General features: G+C 38.9%; 1 protein-coding gene across 1 annotated transcript in view; it reads right to left on the reverse strand.

Annotated features, from left to right (window-relative positions):
- The window catches only part of itga3b (integrin, alpha 3b), a 29193-nt gene that overhangs the window by 6622 nt on the left and 4578 nt on the right, over positions 1-17993 (reverse strand). The window contains exons 2-17 of the mRNA XM_061663930.1: positions 7778-7905; positions 7381-7463; positions 6872-7121; positions 6692-6796; positions 6305-6509; positions 4763-4956; positions 3969-4057; positions 3747-3883; positions 2727-2813; positions 2593-2660; positions 2364-2509; positions 1972-2118; positions 1779-1876; positions 1537-1705; positions 275-349; positions 100-179 (exon numbers count right to left, since the gene is read on the reverse strand). Of these exons, the coding sequence (XP_061519914.1) occupies positions 100-179; positions 275-349; positions 1537-1705; positions 1779-1876; positions 1972-2118; positions 2364-2509; positions 2593-2660; positions 2727-2813; positions 3747-3883; positions 3969-4057; positions 4763-4956; positions 6305-6509; positions 6692-6796; positions 6872-7121; positions 7381-7463; positions 7778-7905 (2061 nt within the window). The remainder of the gene's footprint in view (positions 1-99; positions 180-274; positions 350-1536; positions 1706-1778; positions 1877-1971; positions 2119-2363; positions 2510-2592; positions 2661-2726; positions 2814-3746; positions 3884-3968; positions 4058-4762; positions 4957-6304; positions 6510-6691; positions 6797-6871; positions 7122-7380; positions 7464-7777; positions 7906-17993) is intronic.

The following is a 17993-nucleotide window of genomic DNA, read 5'->3' on the forward strand; positions in this document are numbered from 1 at the left end:
TTTTCAAAAATACACACGCAAAAAATGATTAAAAAATTGCCAAAAAGCTTTATTATTTGTGTTATTACATATTAAGAACATCAACATTTAACCCCTCACGTGGACAGAAGTAGCTGAGACTGGATCTCCTGCGTGTACAGATCTATGCCTGACGTCTCTAACCTCAAGGCGAGTGACACCTGTTGACAAAAAAGAAACCATTTTCATTTGCAGAAGATGCTCCCCCCCAAAAAACAAAATAGAACTAGAAAGGAATGACATATAGATACCGTACCTTTTCCTTGCCTTTGAGTGGATTCCCCAATTCACAAAGGACATTGCCTTCAAAACGACATTCGACATCATGGTCCTAAACCAAGAAACAGTTATTGTACGCTTTAATGAATACTAGCACCAATTTTAATTATTTTACTATAATTTATATACTGCAGATGCACCGATACCATTATCGATATCGGTGCCGATAACTGGCAAGGTTACATGGCATTCGTAGTCCTACTTTTTTACAACCACCAGACTCTACATTCTTTTATTTATTTTTTTTTTCCCCCTTCATCTCTTATCTGTAGTATGTTCATAGTGCTCAACTCCGCTTTATTTTTCGAGAGCAATCTAATGGAGAATGGGAGATGTAGCAAAGTGCTGTACATAATAACGATTAGACATATCAAAGCATAAAACGCAAGATTAAAGTGAAAAGTGAGGCAAGACTGTCAGAGAAATACGCAGTTGGATGTTAAAATGTCAGTAATGACGTTGTTAATAAAAAAAAAAAAGTGTCATGTTTCGAGTGCAACTGATGCCATGTTCAAGAAAAGCTTGTTTTTGTGTTTTTGAACAATATTTGATAACATGAAAAAATAAAATAAAACAAAGTTTCATCACAAGTGCAAGACGTAATGGCATTATCAAGTATCTGAACTTGGTATTGGCGGATATTTAAATGTAAGTACTTGTACTCTTTCTGAAAACAAAAAGTGGTATTGGCGCATCCCTAATAGTTAGGGTTAAACTTAAATTATTATGTTGCATCATTTACAAAAGTGTATACCAACATATGGGGACCGGAGTGCCAATAAAACAAACACAATAAACCAATTACTCCTCCCTACTTTAATTATGTGCCAATTAAAAGCTCTGATATGATTTCGATGCATCACATTAATCTGACATGTGTACGAATACAATAGATTTTATATACTTTTTTAAAATTCTAATTACATTCCAACTTTTTCTACAAAAAAAATAAATGTGATTTTTTTTTTTTTTTTTTTTTTTTTAGTTATTTAGTGGTACACATGGTCGTTATGTCTAATTGGCATTAATAACTATAAGGGGGTCCCTCGATGCCAAAAGTTTGAGACTCCCTACTTTAAAGGAATTCGACCCATTTCCTTAGGTACACATGATCTAGTTTTAATATTCAATCAAAGTTGACGGGGCAGGGGTTAATATTTCTAACAGCAGGAAAAGTGTAGGCGTTGATACAACCACATCCCTGTATGTGTGTCATGTGCTGCCCCCTACTGGTCGCACCTGGGACCTGACGCCAGAGTATTTGAGAGCATCAGGGATGGTGACGTTGAGCGTGGCCTGGTGGGCGTCCTCAGCCACTTTCCCCCTTGTAGGAAAGTTGGTCACCTCCACCATCAGCCTGATTATCTTCATACTGCTGTTGAATTGAAGGACTTGGGATTTGTCCTGCCTGGACACAGGAGCATACACAACATAGCATATACAACATTATCCTTCCATTTTTGGAAACTCTTTATTCTGACCTGGGGAACGGGTTTTCCTTGTTGTCAGCAAAATGAGCCGTCAGCTGCAGGTTACTGCTGCACTTGTTGTCCGAGCCACACTCCTTCTGGAAGTTAATCTGGAAGCAAACCAGCATTGACGCGAACGCATGCACAACTCATTAGGTACGGAAATAATGTAACACAGCCTGTATGTATGCACTTTGACCCCTACCTCGGTTCTTTGGGTGAGTTTCTGGTCGTGACTGAGAATGGGGAATGAGTCCAGGTTCTGAATGGAGCGTCTCAATTTGGGTTTTTGTTCATCTAAGGACATGTTGACGGAGAAGACCACTGGCTCCAGTTTGTCCCTCACAGTTCCCTTAAAACACATCCAAGAATCTTAACATAGCCTGAGATTACCTTGATTGAGCATTTTTTTTATTTACACACTCACTGGCTCATACATTAAATAACATACTGTCTAAGCTACAGTATCACACAGCAGGGGTTCTCAAACTATTTTGGTCCCTTACAGCGGCGATGTTATTTCTCGGAAGCCCTCATAGACCTCTAAGGTCGGGCCCGCAGACCCCCGTTTGAGAACCGCTGCTTGAGACAACTTACCACAACATTCAAGTTGAGACGATGACACTGGGACTTGTTGGCCGGCAGGCTCAGCAGGCCTGTATATGCGTTATCATCGTTGTCCTGGAAACGAACCCGCGGGCTTCTTCTCCTCTCTATGTCGGCCTCCACTGTGTACTTCACCGCTGTAACCGGTCACATGGTCGGAAGTTCATGTGAGACGCACGAACAATCTGTGTGTTCATTTGAATACGGAGGACCGACTTACTGATGTTTTTCTTGAAGTTTTTGTTGCCGTTGCTTAGGGTGAAAGACATGCAGAGAGCGGCCACGATGCTGGGAAACACAAACGTCTTCATAAACACCATGAAATGAGCCACTTTGAATATAACACCTCCTTACCACGGTGTATTCCCTTGGCACTGATTAGGATCCACAATTTTTGGCTCCACATTAAACTCCTTCGTTAAGTGCACGACTGGCCGAGTCCTGTCACAAACAGAGACAGTTTTAATTGAACAAGTGCGCACGATAACGTATGATTTCTGTTCCTTTTGAATGCTGAAAGGTTCCTAATTAAGTTTGATGCGCTAATCGTTCCCTCGTCACTCACAACTTTGCCCGAGAGAAAATAAACTTCAGACGATCATCTTGGTTCTGTTGTAGAGTTTAGTTGAAAGTCAAGCAATGATACAAGCATTGTTCCATGATAAGAAAAATATAATAATGATAATAATAATAATAAGAAGAAGAAGAATAGAAGAAGAAAAAGATGAATAAACCAACTTAACTTCTGTATTTTTATGTATGTATCACTATTCTATAACTTTATGAAGAACTTTTAGATTTATTTTTGTGAAAAGTGCTGCATAAATTAAATGTACTCTCTTACAATATAAAATATTAAACGTTACTAATGATACGCAGACGTTTTAACTGCGATGAATCACACAGTAACATATGACTGACTGTAAATATGAATGATCAACATTTCAATGTTGTTTATACTATAAATAATGTAACACAAATGATCAGAATAAATGCCTAACTTCACTTCTTAACATATGAACTTAAACTGTTATCCAAATATTAAAAATATTAATAGTATTTACGCACCAACAAAGACTATGACATATCACAGAAACTATGACAGCATATCACAGAAACATCCAGGAAAAAAAATGAAAATATGCCCTGTAGTGGCTGTGAGCAGTATAAGCCTTTGATTTCATTTTCTGAGTAATAATTCATTCCCCCCGCCCGCCCCCCCACCCACACACACACACACACACCCTTATCAATACTTACGTATTAATGTGAATGTTTTGTTTCTCAGCATTGAGCTATACATTTTCTACACAACGGATTCAAACCCACAACCCATCCTTCTTAAAAATCCACATCTCTCATATATTTTCTTACCTGAGCAGGGCGATGCGGTCGTCAAGCGAGCCCACCAAAATGTCGGGATAGTTGTTGTCATCCATGTCCATCCCTCCGTTGATGGAGTAGCCAAATGTTTTGAACCCTCCGTTATCCACAGACTTGCCCTCAATCACCTGTCGAGGGAAGCAGTGAGACAAAAATGTTGACACCAGTGAAGAATATAGCTTGAAGTGTTCTAGACACCAGGGGATGTGTCACCTGGCTGGGCTCCTCTGAGATTCCCTCTTTACTTCCCATCCATATGTAGACCTTGCCTGTGCCATGGAACGGAGCTCCGACTGCGAAGTCTGCAGATATGAAGACATGTAATGACGGCGCGAGCCCTGTAGTTGGCAACCTGACACTGTGTAGCACAGGGGTGGGTTCCCCATAGTTTCAAATACAAACCAAAGGTTTATGTTGATCCAAAAATAATTATCTATTCTCATATGACATTTAACTATTCATAAGTAATTAAATTTTGATGAACACATTATTTAATCAAATAAGTAGGAAATTGCTAAATGTGTGTGCGTGTATATAAATATATATGATTGAATATTAGGCCTGGTTCCTATGCTCTCCTACTTCCTTCTGCGTTACAAAAAAAAAACCAAAAAAACATGTACGGTAGGTTCATTGAAGATTCTAAATTGTGCATAGTTGTGAACTACTGGATACAAATTCCTTGCGTGTTTTTAACACACTTGGGAAATAAAGAGAATTCTGATTCTGAATGCTTGTTTGTTCATATGTGCTCTGTGATTGGCTGGGGACCACTCCAGAGCCCCGCCTCTAGCCCAAAGTCTCCTGTGACTTTGATGAGGATAAGAGGTATAGAAGATAGATGGATGGACATATAAAAGATACAATACATGCACATTTTGCCTTTTTTTTTAACCTAACCCAAAAAAATAAGAATAAAATTGAATGTGGCCCTTGAGCTCAAATGTTTGCCCACCTCTGAGCATATAATATAAAACTCAATATTTACTGTGTGTGTATCTGCTCACCTTGGAATCCATCCTGATCGACGTCACCGATGGCGGCCACCGCGTTGCCAAATGCAGACGACGCAGGGCCCTTGAGCATCATGGTAGGAGTCTTCTGGAACGATCCGTTCTCGTTCATATAGATATAAACCGCTCCTCCCTCATCCTTCATGCGGTCAAAATAAAACGGGGCACCCACAATTAAGTCGTTCCAACTGCAGGCACAGGAAACACCAAAATTAATTGAAATGTGAACACGAAATCTATTCTATAATATCAAGGTTTTTCTTAGTGTCAGATTCCATAAAATTTCAACCATGCATTAAAGGGAGAGTCAGAAGGTGATTTAGCCATGATATCATAGCAAACACCTTGAACGGGCTGCTGACAGCTTTTCAACTCTGCTTAGATATACTTCAGCGCACATTCCATAACACAACAGCATTCAAGCGTTGCGCCAGCTTGAAGCTCCGAAATATAACACAGCAGCACGGCCGCCCTTCGTCTGCCTCTGGAACTTGACCGTTTCAAATGGAGCATTTGGGAGAATATGAGCAAAAAATATTAGGATATATTCAACAAGATTTAATCCTCATCATTGTTGACTTTAGACGGTGGTTGGGTAAAGTAGGCTCCGAGGGCCACATGTGGTATTCTACATTCTTTAATTGGGCCTCTAATTTGTTGTATTAACTTTTCCCTAAAAAGCTGTTTATTAAAAAAAATATATGTACATATATATACATATATACATACATATATATATATATACATATATACATACATACATATATATATATATATATATATATATATATATATATACACACACATACATATACATATATACATATATATATATATATATATATATATACACACATACATATATATATATATATATATATATATATATATATATATTATTATTATCAATAATAATAATACAAATTTTATTATTATTATTGATAATAATAATAATAATAATAATAATAAAATTTCTTGCATATTTTACATACATTTAGATGAAGTGTCCTGTAATATTTGTTGCATTTATTTACCCTTTTTTTAAATTCCAAAATGTATTAATTTAAAAAGTATTTATGATTTTATCTGACTAAATAATTGTTTAATAATGTATAAATACATTTTTAAAAAAATTACAGATGCATTTATCCTGTTTGTTATTTTATAAAATAATTGTTTAATTATCATAAAATCAATTATGATTATTATTATTATTTACTTATTTTATTTATGTTATGTATTGTATTTATTTGAATTTGTATTTATTATTAATAAGAACATGAACAGTTATTATTATTTTATTTTTCTAAAAAACCTGACATAACGTTTCTTTTCTTTTTTTACCTCACCTACAAAAGTCCATGAAAAAATAAATCAAATGTGGCCCTTGCCTTAAGCACAAAACCTTGCTCACCCCTGCTCTTGTGATCATTTTATCCATCTGAAGTCACTATTTACATTTGAGTCCATTTTTGTCCTTGTGATACCGAACAGGGATTATGTGCAGTAAAGAAGAAATACTTTTTCCGGACGTACTTGTCGTTGTTGAGGTCTGTGACAGCCAGACTGCAGCCAAAATACGAGCCCACTTGCTCCCCGGGGATGATGAGCACCGTCTCGATGTTGTTGTCAGACTTCACCGCGAGGACAACAGAACCCTTGGACTCATACCTGGGAGCGCCCGTCACCACCGTGTACTTGTCAATGCTCAGCAAGCCCTTCTCTTCAAGAACGGAATAACCTGTATGGGACAGATTTTAATTTGAACAGGTACCTAAAACCTGGCGTCAATTATCCGCGCATCTTCGCTGTTCGCGGTCGAGCCCGGTCCCTATTCCCCGTGAATAGCGGGGGTCCACTGTAATTAGCTTCATACTAATATAGAATAAAGACAAATTCTATAAAGTAGAAAGAGATATTTACCCATGTAGTAGAGTTTATATTGTTTTTTCAACGATCCAAAGTCTTTGTTAAAGGAGTCCCATGAATTGGCAGGATCAGGATTTCTCCATATTACGTGGACATTTCCTATATAAAGAGAAAAAAATGATAATCTGCATGCGTAATAGCGTGAGAATAATTCATTTTAATCCCAGTGCCCACCTTGCCACACGTAGCTGCCCGGACTGCCCATGTACATCTCATTCTCCGTCATCCCGCCCGAGATGCCCATGTTGCACATGCCCTCAACCTCCATGTCGAAAGTGGGGTTGCACACTTCGTAGGTGTGAGTCTGCCAGTCATCGTTGGGGTCGAAGGTCAGGTCATTGCTCCTCACGTAGCACTTCCCTATCATCCGGCGCTGCTCCTCGGTGCCGCTTCGTACGATCTTGACGTAGCGATGGCCGCATGCCTGGCCCGCAGAGAAGATAATTCATCAAACCAGTTTCCAAAGATTCTCTGAATCAACAGCCTCGAGTAGAACATAAGAAACTGAGTCGCAGAAATACTGCAGAAAATTGGAAGTTGTGAGCACGACATTTTATAAAGTAAAATACATGAAATCGAGGTCATAAGGACCCTGAATGCGTCCACATTTCTTGTATGCGGAAGTGTGTTTGAGTGGGACTTTGGCTGAAATGGGAGACAATCAAACATGGCGGCCCTCTCACCAGTATGCGGCCGGCCGACCGTAGTCTCTGACTGGCCACAGTCACGCCCAGCCACATGCCCTCCACCATCTCGGACGGGTTTGCTGGAAATGTGTCATCAAAGTCCCACAGTTAAAGGGGCTTTAGTCAGTCACGTTCACACAAAATGGCAAACTAGAGACAAGCACATGCACGCATGTAAAGTGAATCACGCCTTGACACACAACCACCAAAAATGCAGAAGCACTCCAGCCTTGATACAAGATAACGATGAAGAGAAAGGAGCATCGTTATTTTCATCGGCGAGGATTGCGTGGCAGTCGGTCAGTGGCGGGAGGTAACAATATTTTGTCTCTGTACTTTTGTGTGCAGTTACTGGAGTGTACTTTTCTGTGCAGATACTAAGTTTCGCACTAACTTGAGCTGACAAGGTCCAATCTGGAACAGTCCGAGGCATCCGTGGTAACGGGGCAGGAGTAGACAGCACCTGTTTCACTGACGTTCGTCAATGCTAAGGCTTTTTCTTTGGGCGCTCCCGCTAGAAGCCTGCGCACACACACACACACACACACACACACACACGCACACACACACAGGAGAGTGGCAGATAAAGATTACAAGATTATATCGCAGCCTCCTCATGGTATGTGATAGCGCACAAAGATGGTAGCGGCATGAAAAATGAGCTAACATGTAAAAGAATGCGAAAGAATACCACACTAAGTAGTACAACCATGTGATTTCTTCCCTAATTAGTGAAGAAAGGTAATGATAATGAAAAAGTAATAAGATCACAAAATGTTTTTTTTAAATAAATCATCTGCTAGTATAGAATTTATAATAATAGTAAATAAATATCATGCTTGCAAACTTTTTGTTGTTGTTGCTGAAATACATTCAGGTGTGTTATAACACATTTCAATGTGTTTAAAGCATGTGTGTGTGTGTGTGTGTGTGTCTGGGGGGGGGGGGGGGGGGGGATTAAACTGTGAGGGATAGTCAGAGCTTGACCCTTGGCAGGTATGAGCAATGACACACACTGTGCACACTCCCGGTTGTTGTTAGTGAATCTCAGTCTTTTTTGTCTTGTACATAGGTATACACACGCCCTGTATCGGCACCTTTCAACACAGCGACCTTTGAAGTGGAAGGATTAGGTCTTGGTGCCGCGTGCCGGGGCACACTATTGACTGTCAGCAACAGATTTATTATCTGCACATGTAGGCGGAAGGCGTGGACAAACCTGTTTACGGTGGCTGACTGTTTAATCATGCGTGAAGAGGAAAAGAAGTTGCGCAACCAAAGTTAAACGTTTTGAGACAAAAGCCTCCACTTGTACACCATATTTTCGGTAATTCATTCCTCACAGTCTATTCTCCACATTTTGTCATCTCTGTACTGCACTGCTTCCAGTACATGTGGCTGTTATATTTTTTGTCCACTCAGTTTTCAGCCTCTATGTGCTGTTATGTCAATCTAATCGGCATAAGGCCTTCAGAAAACGTAATGCTTGCCAATGTAACTTAAATGATCAGGTTTTATATTCCATCCTCATAGGGTCAGAACACTGGCCCTCGATGACATCGCTATTTTTCCGTTCACTGATTGGTTGGTCCTAGCAAAACTTGTTCCAGCCAAGTTCAACGATCAAAACGTGTCTGGAGCGAACGACACATATTGAAAAATGTAATCATCGGGATTACTGGTGACTTTGATGTATTTCAATAATTCTCAAAGCGTGATACGCATACCATTACTGGTAGCCGGGCTCCCTCTGGTGGTATGTGAAAGAATCGCTGCCTATGTGCAGTTTAGTTGTATTTAACTTTTAAGTTCAATACATTTGCATTCAAACTTTAATAACAGTTTTTAAACATTTATTGAGGTGACATTTTTATTGAACTTTTATATACATTTCAATTGAATCGTTAAGTAAAATTTTTTGATTTTCCTATATATAAGGGCACGTGTTAATGTACAAACTGTGCATACATAATGTTACATTGGCTTACAATAACTATATAGTTAATACAAGCTTTATGATGGTGAGAATTTGGATCTAATTATTTTCTATGGTAAAATTGGTTTCAGATTAGGATTCAATCAGAGGACCATTGTCCCATAGTGTTTTTGCTTACATGTGTTAAATTTTCAATGGACACAGTGAGGTTCTGTACTATGCACTAATATTCCATCAGTCTATGTACAGTCTTAAATAAAACTGCCCCCATAGACACCTGCAAGCTTATCAGTTAAACATCAACATGCCGCCAGACACAACTACGTCCTCCCTGATGTCTCCCCCTTGCAATGCTGTGGGAAAAGAAACAAATGTGTTAACTTTTTGTAATTAAAAAAAAAAACAATCAAAATCAAAATCAAACAGAACCCATTTGCTGTAAACACATAATGCCGTCCTATTTGAGTCATTTGATTCAAAACGGGACAATTATCCTGTCACTCTGCCAACAGACGTATATTATCAGCTCAGAATCAATTATCTGACCCGAGTGAGTGATGACAACCAGCTGGAGCCGAGATGGCTTCGAAAGGGCCGCCAGTGGTGATAGGAGCGTCCGATAAATGAGATTCCACAAAGGTTTGTGGACATTACTAAAAGTTACAGTTTGTAGAGCGTCAGAGCCACAGTCTGCGCATGTACGTGTATAGTTCTGTTTAATAAATTCTAAAGAAAGTGATTGTGTGCTTTACTCCTCCTCTAGAAGCACAATGTGCCTCACAGCACAATGTTATGTATCAAGCATTAATGTGGTAGATAATCTAAAGCCCTAAGCCTTTTCAATTCGACACTCAAATTTGACGTTTGCTTTGTGCCAAAGACAATCATGTATTAACAATAGCGATGTAAAAATACAAAGTAACCATAAAGAACACAACAAGATTCATGACTCAAGTAGCCAAATGTGTACCAGCATGCCAAGCATTTTACTCTGGCAGTTAGTGGCCCAATAAAAGCTGACCTGGAACCAGTTTTGGTTCCCCACCCTAACTTTGGGAACCCTGGATCCAAAGCATCCAATGGGAGCACAAACAACTGCCTTCTTTGTAAAAAAAATTATAATTCTAACATAATGCAATTTCTGGTGAATAAAACCTTCAAAAATAGATTTGCTTCACTTCAGGGAATCCGAGGAAAGTCCTCACGCTGTTGATCAGGGGTGGGCAGAGTATGGCACGTAGGACCGGATCTGATCTTACATTACATCATTTACATTACCAGCCCTGGAATATTTGTTGCGTTCATTGAGAAAGGTTTTTTACCGAGAATTTGGTAATTATTATATTTTTTATATATATATATATATTTTTTTTACAATTCTTTTACCACATTAAATAACTTTTTGTTGAATTATTGAAAATAATTCAAAAAATAGCTAAATAAAAACATTTACATATACAGTAAATGAATTTTTATTTTACCAAATAATGGATTACATTTTAGTTTAATTAATTATAACTAATACAGTTTAAAATGAGCAAAATCTGTTATTTCTTAAAATAAATAAATACATTTTCTGTACCATAAATAAACAAATACATAAATAAATTGTTGCATTAATGTTGTCGATTTTCCCCCTTAATTTGATTAGTTAAAGTTAGTTTGATTAGTTCTCATTAAACAATTTGTTATTTGATCCATCCATCCATTTTCTGTACCGCTTCTCCTCACGTGGGTCGCGGGCATGCTGGAGCCTATCCCAACTATCTTCGGGCGAGAGGCGGGGTACACGCTGAAATGGTCGCCTTCTTAATTGACTTTAAATATCAATACAAGGATATTAGTAAAATAAACAATTTGTTTTATTTCATTAAATTAAATTGACTATCCATCCATCCATGCTTCCATCCATTTTCCGAGCCGCTTATCTTCACAAGGGTCGCGGGCGTGCCGGAGCCTATCCCAGCTATCATCGGGCAGGAGGCGGGGTACACCCTGAACTGGTTGCCAGCCAATCGCAGGGCACATACAAACAAACAACCAGTCGCACTCACATTCACACCTATGGGCAATTTAGAGACGTCAATTAACCTACCATGCATGTTTATGGGATTTGGGAGGAAACCGTAGTGCCCGGAGAAAACCCACGAAGGCACGGGGAGAACATGCAAACTCCACACAGGCGGGGCCGGGGGTTGAACCTGGGTCGTCCGAACTGTCGTACAGCGTTCCGCCTTAAATTGACTAATTAATTTCAATGAAATGAATTAGAAATAATACAATTAAGTATGCATACATTATGGACAGACTCTCATTTAAACTGGGATGTAAACATGTTTTATGAAATTCTTACTATAAGGCTTGATTTATATGTATAGATAATAGTTTGCCCCGACATGGAGCTTATCTTCAAACCTTTTTGCAAAGAAGAGAATTGATCTGGTCATTTCAACATAGTCATGTGTATGTGGACTAACTGTCAGTTGAGAAATTGATCCTCCATTGGGGTTTGTTCTATTATTGTTTGTTTTTGTTTTGTCTTTTTGAAAACAACAATAAAAAAGTATCTTCAAAAAGGGAAAAAATACAATTACAAACGAGTATGACTTATTTGTATTATTCAAATAAAATATTTGACATATTCCACATACCCATTTTAACATTTTCTTTTTCTACAAATGAGCTCGCTCATCCATCCGTTTTGAAAATCAGTCCAGTCTGTAGACTCATCACATCAATTTAACACGTAAAGGAATGACTCTACTTTACCTAATCAGACCCACATACCTTTTAAAACCATACTCATAAAAGGCTCTGATAATCTACTTTTTTTTCAATAAAAGTAATAAGCTTTTCCTAAGCCCTCTGCGGCAAGCCTCTTTCTACTTCCATAGAAGTGCCTGACTCAGCCATGACACCACAACTCATTTCCTACTCGGTGCCAAGTCCAACAATGTGCGTTCACCTCCCGTGTCCTTGCCAGCTCATCACCCCCCCTCATAAACATGCTGACAAGGGCCCACGGAAGGCATAGCGGGTGGGCACCGAGCTTCTGCATTCCAAGTGAGCGTACAGGACATGTTGAAATCTGCCCTCTTTTACTCAGCAGGTGATGTGAACGTCTGCTGGAAGCTTCTATTTAGTGTGGCTAACACGCCCAGGTGAGGTGAGCGTGGCTGCATTCGTCACATCAGGAGTAAGAGGACTTGCATACGACGATACGACGATTAACCTTTGTGGAACACGTAATCGGGTAAAAGGTGCTTCTTTTCAAACATAGGAGTAGACCGCACTGGTTAAAATGAGATAGCTGGGATAGGCTCCAGCCCGCCTGCGACCCTAGTGGGGAGAAGCGGTACAGAAAATGGATGGACGGATGCTTAAAATGAATTCAACTTCACTTTTCCTCACTGATATCGTTTCTCGATGGCGAGTCTTGCTGATGAAAGCCTCTACCGTAAAATTGCGGTAAACTTGGGCAGGAGTAACCTGTGCTAAAGGTTGCATCGAGGCACCATTTGGCAGCATTTTTAAATTTCGAACAACCTTTAATCCAAGTACGTGTGGGTCATCTCGCTCAGATAGGAAAGGAAAGGAAAGTTCCTCAGCAAAACGCAGAATTAGAAGATTTTTCCGTCTCAGTACGGCCACACATCACAAAACAGATGAACAAAACAACTTTACTCATCATTAATATTTATCCTGCCCATCTAAAAATATATATTTTAAATGATTTCCATTTTAATATTTCAGCTGTATTATTATTATTTTTGTGTGGCAATTGGTGGGGTGGCGCCCCCGCACCCTCTATTGGGCAGCCGCCATTATCTCTAGATAAGGTAGAGGAAGCAATGAACAACAGTTAAAAAAAATAAATAAATAAATTTAAAAAAATGCTAACGACGCACAGCAAGCTTCCACACAAGTGCAAACAAGGAAAACCACAATAATTCCTAAATGCTCCCGATACACACCCAGATACACAAGACTTTCTTGCTTGATTGTGCTTGTGTTGTTATTCGTCAGTGTTTAATCATGGACTCTCATTAAGCATACCCTGTACACCTGTACATTGAGATAATAATTCTGTTCTTAATAAAGAAGAGAATGACTGGGGTCATAGGCATTGTGCGTGTGTTTGATGATTTGACTGTGTATTCAGGAAACAGTGTCATAAAGCAGCAGGAGAAGGTAAATAGACACATTGCTATCAGACTAGTCAGAGCAAGCATGCCTCGCTGTTAACGCAACGACTGTGAACGCACACAAATACAGAACATGACTCACACACACACACACACACACTTGTTACCATGGACAAACAGTGACGAAGCAAGCAATGGAAATGTAGCAATGGAAAATGTTCATCATAAATATTAAGCATAATTAAATCTCCAATATCATATTCATTAAAAAAAAAGAAAAAAGCCTTCCGAGAGCAAAGATTTCCACCGAAGCTGAAATTAATGATTGAATAACTACAATCTATGACTAAAAGGAGGTCAAACGTCAACCACATCCTGAATTTATTCTGGATCAAAGATAAGTACATGTATTAAAATCATATTTGATCAGATCTGGCAGAGACATTAAATTGTCTTAATTTGGTCAATCTGATGATCCATGTTAAATTTACATTGGATTGGTTCGTTTGAGATTTCAGAAAATACTGAGCAAATTTATTTCAAATTGAAGTTTTGACAGATGTTTTGTGTGCGTGTTTGTTTGAAACGTTTATCGTTTATTCTGACATCATAAAATTATAATATAATTATAATAATTATAATTTGAAGAATAACTAACCATAATAAATACCGTACATCAAAGTTCATATAACATATTTTCATTCATAATGAGGATCATGAATAATTACCCATCATACAAAAAAACCCAAAACAAATTCATGCTGGTACGTATACTGTATGAAAACTTGTCAACAGGAAGTTGGAAATAATACACAAACTCACGGTGAGTGAAAACCTCAAGCTTAGAGTTGAAGATATAATCTTTAGAGTGATTCAATTCAGTTGAAGGTCAGATAAACAATAACAAGGGATTATCGCACAAACAGCAGCATTCAACTACAAAAATATAATCTTTCCGGTCATCGGCGGAAAAAAATAAACTGAATAAAGTAGGGGTGCGAAAGAGAGCTCATAAAGTGTAGATCCCCTTGTAAAACTGCCAGTGTAATCATCAAAACAAATCTGCACAAAAATGACGGGATGTAAGTACTCAACTGAAGTTGTGTGTGCACTCAAACTGTGTACAAACACAACAATAAGTAGTGAGATACAAGGTAGCCATCACCAAGAACAAACTTAAAACCATGGTCACAAGCTAAAGAAAAAAGAAAACTACCCAATTATTGCCATTATTAAATGAACTTATCTGTGGTCATCTAAAAATGTAAGTTCCAAGTACAACAAATGAAAATATATATATATATATATATATATATATATATATATATATATATATATGCATGTGAGTATTGTTGTTTTCAATGTCTGCATGCGTTGCTATTTTTTGTGTTTAAATATGTTATTTAAAGGTTTATAACAACTGCGATATCAATGCTAGTTTCGCTAGCCATCTGTGGCGTTTCTCATTATGTGTTCGCATTCAGACTTTCGTAAGGCATATTTTGGTTAAATATGCAATGTGATATGTTTTGTTTAAACGTAACATTCAACTGGGATTCGAAATAAATATCTTGAAGGAAGCAATTTTTTTTTTTTTTTAAAGCAAAAAGCTGTGGAAAGTTTCCACAAAACGAAAAAACAACTAGGAGGGGGGTTCACTGTATTCGTGCCAACGCCAGCAGCCCAATACGCGTCCAGGCTGGTCCACCAATATTATAAGTGACCTGTGGTCAGCCATGAAAACAATAGTGACGCTTTTCTACTTTCAAGTGATCCACATGATTTTTAAATTGCCATCCTGAGGTAAGGGTACAGTACCTCTGTTGCGTTAGAACAGAAGGGAGATATAACCCTATTCGAATAAATTGTGGTGCCAAAATAAATCAAATCAAATGGAAATTTTTTTTTTACGTAGAATTGAATTCTAGGATTAACAGTTGAGCACCGGTGTTGTTCCCAGCCTTTCATACAAGCAGACATCTCAGCTGGCCAAACATCCTCTTTGCAGACCACCACCTGCCACTGGTGAAACAGTAACAGGTGAGCAAACTCATTTCGGGCCTGGGCGACATATGAAACATGGCGGGTTTCCCCCTGATAATAAACTAACTTGCTTTTCATTAGCAACTAGTAAAACCTTGTCTTACAGGGCTGGTTAATGTTTTTTTTTTTTTAGGGGGACTCGAAGGGAAATACTCCGAACTGGGTGCATATGATCATAAATGTGCAAACAAACATTATAACGTGTGCTTGAGTGTAAGGTTGACTACATTATTAATGGGTTTTTCAAATCACATTATATGCACATATAAACTGCAGGTCCAGAGACACATATGGAGTGTAAGCTAACACTTGTGGTTCATTTCCATGTCAACGATGAAAAATGGTCTGAAAGGTTATGAAGCATATAGTTTTTCTCGAGACAGGTGACCCTCATCCACCCCGGAGGCCAGCCAATTTACACCAGCTTCTTTTCCGCACAGGAGCGAAAAGGAAAAGGATCTCTTACAGTCGTGAAAACTTTACTCTACAGGTAGTGGTAATGAAAGCCCTGCCAGAGAGAATCTTCTCCGTGGAGAATAGCAGGAGGCGCAACATCCTGCTGGGATTCATTTCAACAGGTTATTAGAGGCCGTCATTCATTCTGTGCTGACACAGAGTGCAGCATACTGATTGGACACACACAATAAATACCATGAGGGTGAGCAGCAATCACCATGGACAGACCTACACTTGCACCACCTTTCACAGTTGGTCTTCTTTAAACCATATTTGTCTCTTTAAAAAAATAATAATAATAAAATTTAAAAATCTGTAAGCCTTTTTTTTTTAAGGTTAATCTTATAAAATGAGTTGAGGGAGGGTAGAAATGAAAATCAGATTGTGAAATTTAACAATTTACACTACAAACAAAATATTTTTTTGCCAATGGATTTTTACATTCTAATTCATTTGCCAGCAAATTTGGCTAACAGGAGCTCATATCACGCCCCAGTCATGTGAAACACGAATGAGGGTGTAATCAACAAGAGTGGATCGTTATCTTAGTGTTTCACTGAGCATGACAGTAGCTCTCCAATAGGCCTCCTTCTGGCACAAGGACCACCAGCACTTTGGAGATAAAGAATGTTTGGACCTGTGCCATGTTGGAAATCTCAGTTATTTACTTTAGTCTGGTAAATCATTGAGGATGCTGGATGACATTCTTAAAAGGTTAAAAGTTTGTGTTTGGCTTTGTTGGGGAAACACATGTAGACCAACAGACCGACAGACATATTGACAGACCGACAGACAGACAGACAGACCGATAGACCGACAGACAGAGTCACATTTGACCTTATCCATCCATTGGACCTTGTTGAATTGAAGTGCAAGTACACCTAATGCTGTGGCCCATGTGCGTAGACTCTAAAGTGCATTCCCAGTCAGTTTGAATTGAACTGAAACTTCTTGATAGAAAAGATGCGCAGAGTGTTACTGCACATGTTGCACAACCATCATTGTCCCAGATGATCGCACTACTCGTCACTTTAAACCGCATACACTCCTTGAAGTCTCAGCGCCCTTTGCACAATGGTCATTGCACCGGTCTACTGCAATATTAGTCATTCGAACTGCTAAGTGCTAGAGGTCTCTGCATCTTTTTGCACAATTGTTTTTTGTCAATGTCTTTATGTCTCCAAAGTGTTCTGTAAATTGACTGTCTGTTGTACTAGAGCGGCTCCAACTACCGAAGACAAATTCCTTGTGTGTTTTGGACATACTTGGCAAATAAAGATGATTCTGATTCTGATTCTGATGTTGGAAACAGTCTGCTTGAGGTTGTTTGTGTTGGTAAAGCTCACAGCATAGTTTGACCTTCCTAATCTGTTCTCACAATAAAACGGGGGCGGCACCGCCTAATTAAGTGGCGGACTTTCCTAGCCTGGGGCTGATACAGTCAGACAGAGGTGGGGGGGGGGGAAAGCAGAAGAGCTTTCAATTTGGATTCTATATTCATCTGTCAGAGGAATTTAATTTGAGTTTAATTAGGCCACTTTGACTCTTGACTACAAATTGAATGAATTGTCCCTCCTGGAATATAAAGTAAATTCCAGATTTGAGTGGCTTCGTGAATGTTTCCTAACAGATCATCATCCTGACTCCTGTCTTGTCTCAACCTGAAACCCGGCAGGTTGTGACTGTGCACAGAAGGCTAATACATTCCGCACATACCGTGGGGTCAGGGGACTGGAAGAGCCAATAGGTGGCCAGCTGACTGCCCAGTCCCTCCTCCTGGCTGCAAGAGAGAACAAAAAAGCCCTCAGAGGGACTCAAATAGCCAACTGGAAATGTAGTAGGTAGTGTAGTAGCAACCTGTACAATCTAACCTCAGGTAGATTCGTATTCGCTCAACCATGACTTCGAGATAGTCCAAAATTTGCGACTCCGACTGAGCCAAGATACACTACTAGATTCAAACTAATTGGTTGATGGTGCCAAGGGTTCACCACGTTATTGCATTTACTTTATCGCAGAAGTGGGAGGGG

This window comes from Phycodurus eques, chromosome 19 (genome assembly GCF_024500275.1).
Source record: "Phycodurus eques isolate BA_2022a chromosome 19, UOR_Pequ_1.1, whole genome shotgun sequence".
NCBI classification, from domain to species: domain Eukaryota; kingdom Metazoa; phylum Chordata; class Actinopteri; order Syngnathiformes; family Syngnathidae; genus Phycodurus; species Phycodurus eques.